The 17670-nt window shown below is 35.2% G+C and overlaps 1 protein-coding gene across 1 annotated transcript; it reads right to left on the bottom strand.

Moving 5' to 3' along the window:
• Positions 1–10195: 10195 nt before the first annotated feature.
• LOC114411170 lies at positions 10196–13173 on the bottom strand. The gene is made up of 3 exons (XM_028374925.1): positions 12790–13173; positions 12609–12715; positions 10196–10817 (listed from the first exon to the last, which is right to left on the bottom strand). The coding sequence occupies exons 1-3, from the start codon at positions 13171–13173 to the stop codon at positions 10196–10198; spliced, it is 1113 nt and encodes a 370-aa protein (XP_028230726.1).
• Between the last annotated feature and the right edge of the window lie 4497 nt (positions 13174–17670).

The following is a 17670-nucleotide window of genomic DNA, read 5'->3' on the forward strand; positions in this document are numbered from 1 at the left end:
TTCTTTCAAAAGCGGTAAAGTCACATGTTGATTTTATGCTTTTGAACGGTCCATGTTAACCGATAAAAGCAAAGAGGACCGTTTAAGGCGTTGGATCTTAAAACGGTTTTTAGTGATTTTTCGGAAAAAACTTGATTTGTGAGTTGATTTTAGTCTTAGTTTCACTTTGATTATTAATCAATTCATTCAAGGAAACTTCCAAAGAAAAACGTTCGATTGATTTTTTTTATTATTTTATTCAAAGATATTTTGATTATTTTATTATTATTTTTCAAGATATTTTGATTATTTTATTATTATTTTACTTTTTTTGGTTTAACCGAGGTTATAGCGTGAACGATCGGTTAGATTTCGTTTTAACAGTGATTAAACGAGATTACAACACAAATGATCGGTTGAAATTCATTTTATCATTTATTAGACGAGAAAACGGCTTAAATAAATGGTTAAAGCACGTTAAAAACGGAAGAAAAGAAAACTGAAAGTAAACGAAATTAAAGTGAGAGTACACAAAACAAGAAATGAATTGAAAGTCTCGAATTCGAAAACTTACCCGTTGAAGAACGAAGAATGAACGAAGAACGGATGAAGAACGGTGAAGAACGACGAAGAACGATGAAGAATTTCCACAGAATCGCTTACGGAAGCGTTACGGAAGTACTTCGACTTGATTTTTCTTCACGAAAACGTGTTTTTGCCCAAAATAGCCGAAATGCATAGCCAAAGGGGTCTTGAACATTTTGAAACAGCTCCCCCCTCCCTTATTTATAGAAAAAAAAGGAGGTGCTTGCCGCCCAAAGACTTAATGAAGAAGATTTCTAAGCGCACCCGAATTACTAAGTTCACCCCCCTTTGCGTATTTTACGGAAAAGTTACGGAAGCCTTACGGAACTGTTTTCGAATTTGATTTTCATCTTTTTTCTTTTCCCTTTTACCAATGTTAAGTGGAATATGCTTACCCAAGGTTTTCGGAAATTTTACGGAAGTATTACGGAAGCCGCGGAAGCCCCGAAAACCATTTTTCAAAAACGTGGAGGAGCTTGCCGCCCAGTTGCTTCCTCCTTAAGCAACCCAACTTCCAAAATGTTCTGGAAGGGCCTAGATTTGAATTGCTATTTACACCCCTATCTTGATAAGTTCACCCCCTTACCTTTTTTGGTGATTTTTTTTTCGTAAAGTTACGGAAACTTACGAATCTCGTAACGATACTTGTTTTCTTTCCGTAATGTTACGGAACCTTGCGGATTACATAATCATCCCCCTTTTGACTTACGGAATGTTACGGAACCTCACTTAATTATGCAACGATGCTTCCATTTGATTTCCGGTGTGTCACGGAAACTTACGGATTGTGCATCAATATTTTTTGGTTTTCCGGCATGTCCTGGAATTTCACAAATTGCCTAATGATGGGTGCCAAGCACCTCACAAGGACCAAAGAAAGGTCGCATGTCATCAAGCAAAGGTCCCCGGACGAAATTAGGGTATGACAGGATCATTTCTCTTTAAATCTTTCTTAAGGAAAGGGAAGTAAGTTTTGATGTGACTAGGTTTGTTGCACTCAAAACATCTAACTTGTCTTGAACTTTCTCCTTCCTAGAAGTCTCTTCTAGAGAAGTTCCTTCTTGGCCCTTTCCTTCTTTTGAGTAGTCTTTGTAATCTTCTATTTAAGAATGCTAGTTCTTTTTCATTTTCCTTAGAAAGTTCATCATCATTGTTCTTAGCATCAGAAGCTACTATTGAGTTTAGTGCATAGGAATGATGTTTTGTTTTGGTTTTCTCAGAGTCCTTGAGAGCTATGATTTTTCCCTTTACGTATTTGTACTCATCCATCAACTCTTGTTCATGAACTTTTAGAGAACCAATAAGTTCATCCATAGATAGAGTCGTCAGATTCTTGGCTTCTGTTAAGACAGTGACTTTTGGTCTCTAGATTTTAAGCAAACTCCTCATAATCTTCTTGATTCTTTGATGTGTTGTGTACTTCTTTCCAAGAGCATTTAGTTCATTCACTACGGTGGTGAACCTTGTGAAAATTTCTTTTATAGATTCATGTTCTTGCATCTTAAATCTTTCAAACTTGTGATTTAAAATATTGACCTTTGAGTCCTTTACTTGATGTATACCCTCATGTGTTGTTCTGAGTGTAATCCAAATTTCCTGTGTTGTCTCACATTCTTCTATTTTGTCATGATCTGGTCTACTCAGAGCACATGTCATACAAAACTTTGCTTTAGAGTTCAGAAGAACTCTGGCTCTCTCATCTAGGGCCTACTCTTCTTTTGGTTTGTCTATTTCAACTCCAACTTGATTTCTCTTCTTTGGTTTGTAGGGACCAATTTGTATGATGTCCTATAGATCCACATCCCGAAATCTCAGGAATAGCTTCATTCTGCCTTTCCAGTAGTAGAAATCTTTTCTATCAAAACCAAGAGGCTTGTGGGTTGATGAACCATCAACTATAAACACTATTAAAACTTGTCCAGCCATCACTTCTTCCAGGATCTTCCTCTCACACTGTCAAGTGTGCTTAATCCTGAGAGTTAAGCTTTGATGCCGATTGAAGTGACAAAATTACCACAAGAAAGGGGTTGAATTGGGATTTTAAAAACTTTTTATGTTTCCTTTGAAAACAAAAGGTTTTTTTATGTTAGTTCAGAATGAAGAACTATTTTGAGCTCAAAATAGAAATTTAAGTTGCTCAAAATGAAAATGCAAATAGTTCTAGAAAAATATTCTTTTAAAGTTCAAAGCTTTTTTTTACAAAGATAGTTATTTACATAAAACCTTTTTGATGAAAATAAGTTTAGGTTAGGTGTTGGTTGGAAAAGACTATTTGGTTTAGTGATTGAACAAAAACAGAAATCAGATCTGTGCAAAGCAAAGTAAAAAGAGAGGGAAGAAAAGTACAAAGAAATTTTTATACGGATTCACCCCAACCTTGGGCTACGTTCAATCCTCACCCTTCAAGATGAAATTTCACTAGCACTACTAGTCACAACTGGACTAGCAACAACTGGATTTAAAGACCTACTAGTTCCTCAAATGGACTTCAATCCTAGCCTCAACTAGACTAACAACACCAATGGATTTCAACTTTCCCAACCACTGCTAGAGTTACAATAGAAAAAATGATCTTTGTTTTAATGCAAAAAATACAGATCTTCACCTCAAAAGAAGGATTCCACTCAAGACTTAAATCTCTCACTTCTATCTAAAGGATATTACAGATTTGTAAGCACAATACAAAAGTAGGCCACTCTCACAGAAAGGGTTGAAGTAGAAATGTAGATTTCTCACTCACAGATCTTGCTCTAGATGTTACTGTTTTGGAATGCTTCTTCCTGTTAATCACACCCTTCGAAAATACCTCACAAAGCTCCCAAGAAGACCATTGCGGTGGGCTCCACTCAACTAACAAGCTTCTTGAGCAAGTAGGTGCACTTTACAGCTATTATGACACCGATTTACCGCATAGCTAATAATTAAATAAAAATAATAATAATTTTAGTTACGCAATGAAGTAGTAAATTTAAAACTTTCAAAATCTTGCAGTAAAGGTTATCACATACTAACTAAAATAATTCAAACTCAAATAAAAGCTTTAATTGTCAATAAAGTATATTGTCCCACATTTTGCCTTACAAGTCCTTAAAAAATAATCAACCTTAAGAAATAAAATCACTGATTTAGTTTCAAAAACATAGACGTAAAACAATAAAAATCAATCATCACAACTCATCAGATTTTTACAATCCCAAAATAAAACTAAAATTAAAAGATAATAAACAGAGGCTTAAGTCTCTCCTCCAACCTCATCATGACCTTGAAGAGCCTCACCTACAATAGTGGCATTCAGCTCAAACACAAATAGGACAAACAATTGGGAAGTGACAAACATCTCACAATACATATAAATCTCAGAGAACTTATAAAGAAATAAGATACATTATAACTAATTATATCACAGAAACACACAACATCCTCTTCAAATGTTGCACACACAAAGACACACATGCGGGATGATGCACATTTTACTTATGAACTTGTATGCATGTGGTACCATTTCAAAAGCACTTTGTGAATGTAACCCCGGAGTCCATGTAGTTGAGGAATTGTCACGCAATGGGCAACTTGACACTATCATTCTCACTGAGATGACATTACCGTCGACACGTTAGGGTGTTTAGGCCTTGCAAGGATTCTCCAACCCATGTGATTAGCATGGCTTAAAGGAAATTCCAAACAGCTGCACCCCCAAGGTTAGAATTATAGGTCAACTCATTCATGACCTCCCCAGTTAGATTCATAAACATCCTTCACTTCAAAACACATGCATAACATAATGCATGGTTCGCAAACAATATGCACATGGTTTATGGTTTATTTTCAAAGTCACTTAGAGATTCCTATCCCACAAAGACCAGGTTCTCCTAATATTTTTGCAACACCTACACATACCATGGCATATTGCATTCACATTTATCAATAGGCAGCACACATTCAATCACAATATCGATAATAGAATAAACATCATGTATTGTGGTAATATTTATAGGACACGACATACACATGCATAAAATAAAATAATAATATTTCCTAATTCCAACATAAAACCTACTGTTGAGATCATGTCATAATAACACTACAAAATCATAGACATTAATTACAAATAAAAAAAACAATACATCATATAAGCATTTAATTATATGTATAATAATATTAATAATAAAATATACTTAACTTCAAAGGTTCTAAATGTATGAAAGATATATAAACACAAGGTATATAACCACATCACTATACACATAATATATAATAATAAAAGGACATATTTGAGATGTACAAATTCAGACGCATGAATCACAAACTGATTCCTAAAGTATACTTAAGGAAGTACATATATATCATATATGAAATTGCAACCTAAATTGCAGTCGCATCCATAAATAAATATATTTATATTATAAATCAAGATCTTGTCTATATATTGATAACATATATGCATATATGATATATCACTAATTTTATTTCAACGTAGCTAGAAGGAATTCAAGCACGAGAAATTCAGCCACAAGAATTTGAAACCTGTAATTCCAATCAAAGCACAATTTCAATCGAAAGAAGATTTTGGCCAATTTTACTTAAAGCAATTGCACATTCTAATTTTCAGCAGATTGGTTCTGTGATGCAATCCTATCCTGCAAGGTCATTGGATAGAAGACTCCAAGAAGATTGGGCTAGAGATGCAAGTGAAGGCCCTAGGGTTCTCATGAGCCTTAGGGTAAATTTCGGGCCCATGGGCTAAGTATGAGCCCACTTATATTTGTACATATTAGATTAAGGTTTCATTATTTTTGGGCCTTATATTTAGGGCTCCATAATATAGGTAAGGTACCCTAGATATGTAGGATTTTTCAGCCCTTGTATTTTAGGGCACCTAGACTAGTTTTTGTATTAGGGGTAGTTTTGTAATTTCACATGCATTAAGTGAATATTTGATGTGTGTGGTTGGAAATAAATTTAATTGAATTGGGAGAAGCCCAATCCAGTTAAATTTTAGAGGGTGAGGTGAGCATTTGCTTGCTACACCCCATTGCCACATCATATAGTCACACTTTGTGCATGTCCTTCATGATTTGCATGCCTCATGACGCCTAAGCACACTTAGTGGAGAATCTTAGACTTGATCTTGGATTAGTAGGCTGAACCATAGCTAAAATTCACTAATCATAATTAGTGAAATTTTGGCTACAAAATTTGGCTCCACAAATTTAAGGCCTACAAGCTCCACATGGAGCTACGTCATTTTGTGTATAATACACATTTTCACGAAAATCACAAAATTTTTAGAGTCAAATATCACAGTGGTAAAACACTTACACATATATAGAACTTATACATATTACTCATGTAAAACTAAACATAATTAATCAGAATCCTTAATTAGTGAAAAAAGGGAAAAAAAATTAAGAACACCCAAACAACAAATTCATCACTATAAAATAGGAATTAAGGTGCTTTGGGGTATTCACAATTCGTCCATGAATTTAAACACACAATAAACATAAACCTAGGATCGTAAAGCCTACATGTGGCTCTTTGTCGCTCATACAAGGGGAGAGAAGAGAAATAGAAAAAAAAAAAAAGAACTCGCTCCCTCTTACCTCCAGCATGCATTCCTCAAAGGAAAACGGTGGAAACAACAATCTTTTATGCTTCCTCTCCCTCCTCAGTTCGTGACTCTGACGGCACGGTCCCTAAAAGAGAGCGAAAAGAGATAGTGTAAGGAACAAACTAGGTTTATTAAGAGATCATGTTAGCTTTTGGAGTTAAGTTAGGCTTCCCAAAACTAAAGACCCAAAAACATTTAACCCAACATAATTTTATTATTATTGTTATTATTATTTAAAAGAACAAAAAACAAAAAATATTTAATAAAAACTAATATATTTTTATAAATATATTTCTTTAAAAAAAGAATGCTACACTTTCCCTTTCCTTAAAAGAAAATTTGCCCTTGAAATTTACTTGAAACGAACGAATCAAGATATGATTCTCTCGTGTGGCTTTTTGTAACATCCCAATTTTCCATGTGTGTGCAAGACAATGTTATTTCTTTGTCGTCTGATTGGGTAGTGTTTTCAAACTGTTGAAATGGTAAAAAAAAAAATGCTACCATAGGATACTTAGGCATGGTTAAACTTTTAAGTTTTTAAGCTAAAGTCTAGAAAGAATAAGGATAATTCAAAGAAAATTCTCTAGTCAAATAATGGTCAACTTATTAATGACCTAGATGTTAATAATTGGATTTTGGTCTAGAAATAGAAATTACAAGCTTGAAAGAAAATTAGTAATTAATGTAAGTAAAGTTAGAAATTAACTGGGGATAATTAAGGTTGATTAATGGTGATCTAGATTCCATAGAATTGGAAAAAGGGTAATTAAGTCATAAGAGTTTAAAGTGGAGGGCATTTTCATAAATGACTATATAACTAGTTTAAAAATAGAATTTTAGTTTAACTAGTTGGTGACTAATTAAAGTGTCTAATTATATGATGTAGAATAATTAAAATAAGTTAGAGTTGTAACACCCTCAAAAATTACAATTCAAACTAACAAACGAAACTCTATGTTGTGTTATCTGTTCATCTATGAACTTAATTTCAGTAGTTATATGTTTTTAATCATAGAATTTCGTACTATCTATATGTGTGTGATCGATTTAGTAAAGCTTGAAAAAAAATAGAAACTGTCTGAGCTAGATTTCCATCTACGCAAGAATTGTAGTGTGCATTAAGTCCTAGTGTAATTTGTCTCTGTGAGTGGACTTTGTGCAAAATTCACTTTGATTACACATATCCCAAGGGAGGTTAGCACACTAATCTAGAAGATTAGGATAAGATTTACTAGTTTTAGCAAAAGCAATTTTTACCATTTTTGGCAAAACTCTACTTTATCCTTGTATAGTTTGTTTTGGAAAAGTGCAAGAAGCCATATAAGGCATGGCTGAGCTTGTGGAGAGCACCTCAAGCACTGTCCAAGCTGCCAATTAGTCATATTAAGGGTCATTCAAAGTGATTAGATTAAGAAGATAAGGATTAGGCCTTGCAAATCCAATGGTCCAAGCATTTCACCTACAATAAGTGTTGTTTTTTAAAAGCCAAAGCCTAGGCTAGTTCTCCCATTTTGTTGAAGCTTTTGGAGAAAGAGGAGACCATATTTTTTTTCTTCTTCCAAGTTTTTTACCAAGTATTCTTGAGCCCTTCTTCCACCAAGCTTAGGTAAGTGACCTCCATTTTCAACTCTAAGCTTGATTTTCACTTCATTTTTTTGCTCTATTCTCACTTGTAGTTTCAAAACCTTATTTTGAACTCTTTAAGGTTGGAAACTTGAATCTCAACTCCCTCATTCTTCCTTATAAACTTTTATAAGCCTACAAGAGGTAAGGGGGGTCTCAAACTCTTGAACCATGTGCTTGCTGTTGAACTTCCATGAACATGTTGCTTCGAAATTTTTGAGCTTGTTGTCATGTCCTGAATCTATGTGCTGAGTTGTTTTCCTTAAGTTTTTTATGCCAAAAATGAGTTCTTTGCATGTTAAAACATAGAGTTAGCCTAAAATGTCACCCAAATCGGAGTTTCCTATCAAAAGTTACAAATAAAACAAGTTTAAGGACCTTTAGTAAAATGAAAATTTCACAAATTTGGATTGAGAATTATAGCATTATGGAATGTTTTTCTATTAATTTTTTTTACCTCAAAAATGAATTTTTTAGGTTTGAAAATATAGGATATCATGTGAGATTTGCGAAAATCTGACTCCTAAAGCACTAAGAGCACTAAAAAAAGTTAGGAGCAAAACTTTGAAAAGCCGAGTGACAGACTGATTTTAGACAGTAGATAGCTTAATTTTGGAATTCCTGCCTCCATATAAATCATCTTAGAATTATTTATTTTCAGGAATTGCTAATTTATTTTCAAATATGTGGCTGAGATATCTGCAAGTTCTGATGATTGATGCATGTTCTGAAATTGTGATGATTCTCTACTGATAAAATTACAGAAATGTGTGTCTGTATTTTATTATGATTAATGAATGATAAGACTAGTAGAGCATGAACTCCGACAATTATATCTGTGGCATGAAAAATTATTTTATAATGTGTGTGTGTGTGTGTGTATTTGTGCATATTGTCACATTTATCTATACGCATTGTGGTTTGGGTCCGGGGGTGTTCGACCTTCAACAAATTGTTTGTTATGTTTTCTTATATGGCTATAATTACAGTTGTTATGTTGTCCGTTTGTTTGGTGACAAGTGGTTTCTACCGCTTAAGGGATCACTACTGGTTCCCTGAGAGTAGTACGTAGGCCTGAGCCACGTCTCTCTTTCTTGTTTGTTTGTTTATACGCATTCGTTGATGTATCTGGTATGAGGGTTGCACACGTGATGCGGTGGCAAGATTCAAAAGGACTGGACAGAGAGTAAAAAAACCATGGTTCTATTTCCTTCTGTGAGAATGTGAGGTTGCATTAAGGAAGTGGATGATGGACAAAGATACATTAGGGTGTAGTGGGCAGAGAGGTTCAAAGAACTTAGGGGAATTAGCGAGTGGTGACTACCCAGCATTTGGTGCTCTCATTTGGCATAGGTAACTCACAGGCCTCACTTTGCTACTCCTGACAAGCTCCGAGACTATCTATTTTGAGTTGGGAGATTAGGGATCAGAGTATTATGTATTCGTATGTAGTGATTGCTCCCAACTGTTGTCCACATGATTTTGTAAGACCTTCAAGACCTGGGAGGATTGGTGGCAGTGATTGGGCCCTATTGTGAATTAAGTGTAATAGATATGCAATTATGATGCGGGAGTGTTGTTTGTTTAAATAACCACATGTAATGGTTACATCGATTGTATGTTTTAATTTTGTTTTACTATTGCCTATTGTTTGTGGTGTTCGAGGACTAGAGGACTCACCCTTACAACCAACAACTTTTAGGTACTGACGATGTCGAGTACACTGAGGCGTTTGTAGACTCAGTGTAGCTCGCAAAGAGAGCGGTATGGCCCTGCACCATAACACGGGCTACACGTTACACCTACCATACTTGAGTCCACGTAGTGCCAACTGATAGACCGAATACAATGGGCATCGAGTACACTTAGTGGAGGTTACAAAGGATTGAGGTGACCATTCGGACATGTCATCCGAGGAGATGGACGAGTATCGGGAACTACTGAAGCAGCTGGAACTGATGTCTAAGGAGGAGAGTCATGATTCTTCCAAGGACACATCTTAGTTAGTTCTGTACTTCTAGTGTGATAAGTGGTCTGCTCTGGTTCTAGTTTCTTTACTATTTTGATGTATTTTGAAAGATATTTTGTCCACATGCATGCATTTTGTTGTAGCAGGGATGAAAAATGTATTTTGTTTATTATCACACTGTTATGGGTTGTATCCATATATTTCTTTATGACACTACAAGTTTTATTTTATTTATGTATGGAAACTTAATTACTCTACATTTGCATTTATTTTAATTTGATGCAACTATTTAGCATTTTTCGACTATCGCATTTTGTTTTAAAAGAAATTATAGTAAGATGTTTTTATTATTTGTTAGTAGCGGTAAACAAAAAGTGATGCATATTTCTAAAATAAAATAAATTAAGTGTTTTCAAGCAATATTTTCAGTTTAAAATTTGAGGAGTTACACTTTCCAGCTCCCATGTAGCATTATCTTCAATAATTCCTCTCATGAGTCTTAAGCTACCTAGATGCATAGGCTTTTGCATAAGAACTCCTCCAAAACCCATCTTAAATGCATCACAATACACTACAAAGGGCTCACTCGGGTTGGGCAAGACCAACATAGGTGTTGATGTTAACCTACTCTTAAGCTTTCGGAAACTGCTCTCGCAATGGCTATCCCACACAAAAGCTTGATCCTTATGAGTCAACTTGGTCAAAGGCATGGCTAACTTAGAGAAACCCTCTATAAACCTCCTATAGTAACTTGTTAAACCTAGGAAACTCCTAATCTCAAAAATAGACTTAGGTGTTTCCCACTTAAGCACAACTTCTACCTTAGATGGGTCTACATCTATCCCTTCCTTGCATATGGCATGTCCTAAGAAACTCACCTCCTCTAACTTGAACTCACACTTGGATAACTTAACATAAAGTTGTTTGACCTTAAGGGTTTGCAACACAACCCTCAAATGCTCAGCATGTCCCTCCTTAGTCTTAGAGTTCACTAGGATATCATCCATGAAGACCACAACAAAACTATCCAAGTAGGGATAGAAGATCCTGTTCATTAAATCCAAGAACACACCAGGCGCATTGGTCAAACCAAAAGGCATAACCAAGTACTTATAGTAACCATAATGGTTCCTAAAAGAAGTCTTTGGAACATCCTCAGACTACACTCAAGTTTGATGGTAACCTGACTTAAGGTCTATCTTACTGAACACACACGCCTCCACTAACTGGTCCATAAGATCATCTATCATTGGTAAAGGATACTTATTCTTAATCGTCACCTTGTTCAATTGACGATAATTTACACACAACCTCATGCTTCCATCATTATTCTTCACTAACAACACAAACGCTTCCCAAGGTGACACACTAGGTCTCACAAACTATTTCTCTAATAGCTCCTTTAATTATTTTTTGAGCTCAGCCAACTCTAAAGGAGACATCCTATAAGGAGCTATGGATATGGGTCCTATACCGGGTACTAAGTCTATGGAAAACTTAGTTTCACGCTCAGGAGGTAAATTAGAAATTTCCTTTAGGAACACTTCAGGGAAATCTCCCACTGTAGGCATACCCTCAACCACTACATTACTCTCAAGTTTCAAGGAAGCTAACTGATCGAGGTCGTACTCGAATCAAATAAACATGAAAATGCAGTAACTAGGAAGTGATCCTAGGTCGTTTCCCAACGAGCAATGACAAACCAAATGTTCATAATATACTTGCGCAGTAACAGTAACGATTGGGGGGGTTTGTTTGTTTTGTGATTAAAGAGCAGAACAAGTAAACTGGAATATGAAACTACTAATATTAAAAACGGGTTGTTTCCTCTGATTCAGAAACCATTCTCTTATCCTGGGTTATGGAGAATTCGTTACTAACAGTCAACCACTTAATCCAACCCTATTTCAATTTACTAAGTGAAAATCAACTTAGGGTTGTCAATACGTGATTAGGCACCACATACACCAGTTAGCCCTTCGTCCATTAAGCATGAACGCAAGTTAGGCTCAGAGGCAATTAATCGAACACGACGCGTGCACTGATTAATGTTCACGAATTTGGGATAACTGGTGAAGGGAAAACTACCAGGAAACCACATTACAAAAGAAACCTCAAAGAGAGTTGGGGTTCGTCCTCAAAAGGAAACAACACCAGAAAAACTAGCATTCCATTGATTCAAACAGAAAACGCAAATGAAACATGAAGCAGAAACGTAAATGAACAGAAATGTAAATGAAACAGAAACGTAAATGAGACAGAAACGTAAATGAAAGTAGAAGAAGAAGCAAGAACGAAATTGTAATTAGAAGCAGAAAACGGAAAATTGCATTAAGAACGAAAATAGTAGCCTTAGCATAGAAAAACGTAAAAACCTAAAACAAAAGCTCTGAATAATAAAATAGCATAACAGAATAGACTTGCACGAATCCCAAGGCTGCTATTTAAAAAGAGTCACTCAAAGTCACTGGGCCCTATTACAATACTTTGGCCCAAAACGAAATAAACACTGAACAACAGAAAATAAAATTGTGAAATTTCCTAATTAGAAATTAACTAAGGTAAGCGCTGCTTTATTTGCCCTCTTCAAGTCCATAACCAAAATCCGGATTAAGCCCAATGTTTCATTAATTCCTGAAATTAGATTAAAAACATCAAATTAGCTAAATGAGCCCAAATAATAAAACTGCCTGATTAATTGACAATTAAGACCAATCAGTAATTAAAATGGTGCAAAAAGGGTTTAGAAAATAGAAGAAAATGATGGCACATCGCTAACATCATATATACTTGGGCATTCTCTTTCAAAGATGCCTTCACCTAGTTGGCAGTAATAACCTCTCATCTTTACCCTCAACAGACTCATCAAACACCACCATTTTATCAAAGCAATTTAACAGCACATGGTTGGAAGATAACCAGTCCACACCAATAATCACCTCTAGCTAACTAAGAGGTAAGAAAATTAAGTCAACAACAAATTTTCTATCAAAATCATTATAGGACATTTTAAACGAACATCAGAAGTAGTGACAGGACCACTAGTTAGTGTGTCAACAACCAAATCAAACTTCAAACAAGACAAAGGAAAACTCAAAGTTTTAACACAAGCACTTGACACGAAGGAATGAGTTGCACCAAAATCAAGAAGTACAACTAAAGGAGTCCCATTTATGAGGCATGTACCTTGGATTAAGTCATCAAACTTTGAGGCTTCAACACCACTAAGAGAGAAGACCCTCGTGGTTTTTGGTTTATTGGCTTGAGAGCTTTGTCCTTTACTCCTCAACTCCTTCTTGGGATACGAACAATCTTTGCTAATGTGATCTGGCCTGTTGAAGTTGAAGCAAGTCATCTTTCGATCCTTGCACTCAAAAGCAACATGACCAGCACAACCACACATCCCACACCTTCAGGGTGCAAAAAAAGATGACCTTGCACTTCCACCACCAATAGATTGACTAGCAATGATCTTTTGTCCAATGCTACGATTGTCATTTTGAATGATTGAGGTTGAGTATGGATTTCTGGGATTCTGAGCACCAAGCTTTTTGTCTCTCACTAGACCCACACTTTGGTAGTGTCCTGCTCTAGCCCTGCTATCCTCATCAAAGGTTCTACACATATTCATCAATATAGGAAACTGGAAAATCTCCCAGTAGTTAGTGGCCTGTTTGATCTCAGATCGAAGCCATTAACAAACTTAACACACTTTGAGCTTTCTCTTACTTCCTCATTGTAGTAAGGAAAGTATCTATATAGTTCCTCAAACTTCATTGCATACTCGACCACAGTCATGTTCCCCTGTTTGAGCTCCAAGAACTTCATCTCCTTCTTGTTTTTTATGTCCTCAAAAAAGTACTTCTCCAAGAAAACCTCTTTGAAGACTTCCTAAGTGATCACTCTATTCTCATCCACCAAGTGTCGATGGGCATTCTCCCACCAAAATTCGACATCCTCTGTGAGCATGAAGGTACCAAAAGCTACCCTCTGAACATTGGGGCACACTATAGCCCGATATTTTCGATCTCCTTCAACCAATTTTGCACTCCATCAGGATCGTATCTCCCCCTAAACATAGACGGGTTCTTCCTTTGGAACCTATTAAGCCCATGGAATTCGCCCATTCCACCACTTACATTTTGATTCCATATGGCTTGAGCTAAAGCTTGTAAACCAAAACTTAGTACTGGATACACCAAGTAAGGAAGAAAAGAAAAGGTAAAATCAAACAAGCATAACTCAAACAAAACAAAACAAAATCACATAGTACAACAAAAACATAGCAGACACATAATGCATTGGCCGGAAGAACCAACATGCTCTGATACCACTAAATGTGGCACCCATTTATCACTTATCTAATAATTAAATAAAAATAATAATAATTTTAGTTACGAAATAAAGTAGTAAATTTAAAACTTTCATAATTTTACAATAAAGGTTATCACATACGTAACTCAAATAATTCAAACTCAAATAAAAGCTCTAATTGCCAATAAAATATATTGGCCCACGCACTTTTGGCTTTGCAAGTCCTTAAAAAATAATTGACCTTCAGAAATAAAATCACTAATTTAAAACATAAACTAAAAATAAAAGACAATAAACAAAGGCCTAAGCCTTTCCTCCAACATCATCATGACCTTGAAGAGTCTCACCTGCAAGAGTGGCATGCAGCCCAAACAAAAACAAGACAAACAAATGGGGAGTGACATACATCTCACAATACATATAAAGCTCATAGAACAAATAAAGAGATAACATACATTATAACTAATTGTATCACAAAAACACACAACATCCTCTTCAAATGTCCCACACACATAGACACACATTCGGGATGATGCATATTTAACTTATGGACTTGTATGCATGTGGTACCATTTCAAAAGCACTTTGTGAATGTAACCCCGGAGTCCATGTAGTTGAGGAATTGTCACACAATGGGCAACCTGACACTATCATTCTCACTGAGATGACATTACCGCCGGTGCGTTAGGGTGTTTAGGCCTTGCAAGGATTCTCCAACCCATGTGATTAGCAAGAGCTTAAAAGAGATTCCAAATTGTTGCATCCCTAAGGTCAGAGTCATACATCAACTCATTCATGACCTCCCTGGTTAGGTTCCTAAACTTCCTTCACTTCAAAACACATACGCACAACATGATGCATGGTTCATAGACAATATGCACATGGTTTATGGTTTATTTTCAAAGTCGCTTAGAGATTCCTATCCCGCGGGGACTAGGTTCTCCTAATATTTTTGCAACATCTACATATACCATGACATATTGCATTCACATTTATCCATAGGCATCATGCATTCAATCATAATATCGATCATAGCAGAAACATCATGTATCATGGTAATATTTATAGGACACAATATACACATTCATAAAATAAAATAATAATATTTACTAATCCCAACATAACAATTACTTTCGAGATCATGCCATAAAAACACTACAAAATCATAGACATTAATTACCAATAAAAATCAATACATCATATAAGTATTTAATTATATGTATAATAATATTAATAATAAAATATACTTAACTTCAAAGCTTCTAATGTATGGAAAATATATAGCAACATCACTATACACATATAATATATAATAATAAGAGTACATATTTTGAGATGTAAGAATTCGAATTCATGAATCACAAATTGATTCCTAAACTAAACTTAAGGAAGTACATATATATCATATATGAAATTGCAACCTAAAACAAATGGATGCAATTGCGTCAATAAATAAATATATTTATATTACAAATCAGGATCGTATCTATATATTGAAAACATATATGCATATATGATATATCACTACTTTTATTTCAATGCAACTACAAGGAATTCTAGCACGAGAAATTTGGCCATGAGAATTTGAACCCTGTAATTCAAATCAAAGCACAATTTCAATCGATAGAAGATTTTTGCCAAATTTATTTAAAAAAATTGCACATTCTAATTCTCAGCGGATTGGTTCTATGTATAGTACCCATCTTCACGAAAATCACAAAATTTTCAGAGTCAAATGTCATAATGGTAAAAACACTTATAGACATATATAGAGCTTATATGTATTACCCATATATAATTAAACATAAGAATCCTTAATTAGCGAAAAAGGGAAAAACATAAGACATCCAATCAATAAATTCATCACTTCAAAATAGAAATTAAGGTGCTTTGGGGTATACACAATCTATCTAAGAATTTAAACACACAACAAACATAAACCTAGGATTGTAAAGCCTACCTTTGGCTCGTTGTAGTTTATACAAGGGGATAGAAGAGAAAAAAAAAGAGAACTCACTCCCCCTTAACTCAGGTATGAATGGTGGAAACGAAAATCCTCTATGTTTCTTCTCCATCCAATATTCGCAATTCTGACGGCACAGTCCCCAAAAGAGAGCAAACATGTCAGCTTTTAGAGTTAAATTGGACTTCCCAAGACTAAAGACCCAAAAACATTTAACCCAACATAAATTTATTATTATTATTATTATTATTTAAAAAACAAATAACATAGAACATTTAATAAAAACTAAACTATTTTTATAAATATATTTTTTTTAAGTAAGGGATGTTATAATTGTCATGAAGTGACAACATGCAGAGCCATTCTGAGGTTCTCATTTTGAGGAACCTTTTTGATAGGCATTTTGAAGAACGATTAGAATAGTCATTCTGATGTATGTTGAGAATGAATTTGTACTTCACAAATTCAGTTGATGAAGTTCAGACTGATATCCCATTCTAAAGTAGCACAACTTTATCACTCTTAACATCTTTTCATAGCTTCAAACATTCTGAAGTTGATTCCTTCAAAAAAAACTAAGCAGAAGTTCAGCTGTTGTTGTGTTAGACTTTAGTCCAAGGTCAGACTGAGTGTCATTCTTCATTCTTTTATTTTGATGTTTCTCATAGATTCTTCTCATGGACAACTTCAACTTTCAACAAACTTGCATCTTCTTTATGGAATTAGCTCTCACTTTCTGATGTTCCCTCGTTGATGGCCCATCATCCCTATACCACTTTTTGAGTGGCAATGTGATGTAGCTCCATATAGAGCTTGTAGGCCTTGGATCTTCTTCATCAATTGAGTCCTTTGCTTCTTGAAGATCAATGTCAGTGGAATGGAGAAGGAGAAAAGGTGATTGGAGACATCACTTCAAGGAGAAGATGAATCAAGAACAAGCTCACCACCATAGGAAGCCATGGATAAGAGCTTGAAGGTAGGAGAAGATGAGTGGAAGGAGAGGGAGAGAGGGGGCCACGAAATTTATGCCTCAAATGAGGTCTGAACTTTGAAGTGTAATTTCTCAAATGATCAAAGTTCAAAAATTGCACACACAAGGCCTCTATTTATAGCCTAAGTGTCACAAAAAATTGGAAGGAAATTTGGATTTCTATTCAAATTTCACTTGAATTTGAATTTGTGGAGCCAAATTTCGAGCCAAAATTTCACTAATTATGATTAATGAATTTTAGCTATGGTTCAACCCACTAATCCAAGATCAAGTCCAAGATTCTCCACTAAATGTGCTTAGGTGTTATGAGGCATGCAAAGCATGAAGGACATGCACAAAGTGTGACTATACGATGTGGCAATGGGGTGTAGCAAGCAAATGCTCACCTCCCCCTTAGGCTGGTCCAAAATTTAATTGGATTGGGCTTCTCTCAATTCAATTAAATTTCTCTCCCAACACACATATCAAATAGTGCACTTAATGCATGTGAAATTACAAAACTACCCCTAATACAAAACTAGTCTAGGTGTCCTAAAATACAAGGGCTGAAAAATCCTACATTGCTAAGGTACCCTTCCTACACTATGGAGCCCTAAATACAAGGCCCAAAAATAATGAAACCCTAATCTAAT

This window comes from Glycine soja, chromosome 5, assembly GCF_004193775.1.
Source record: "Glycine soja cultivar W05 chromosome 5, ASM419377v2, whole genome shotgun sequence".
NCBI lineage: Eukaryota > Viridiplantae > Streptophyta > Magnoliopsida > Fabales > Fabaceae > Glycine > Glycine soja.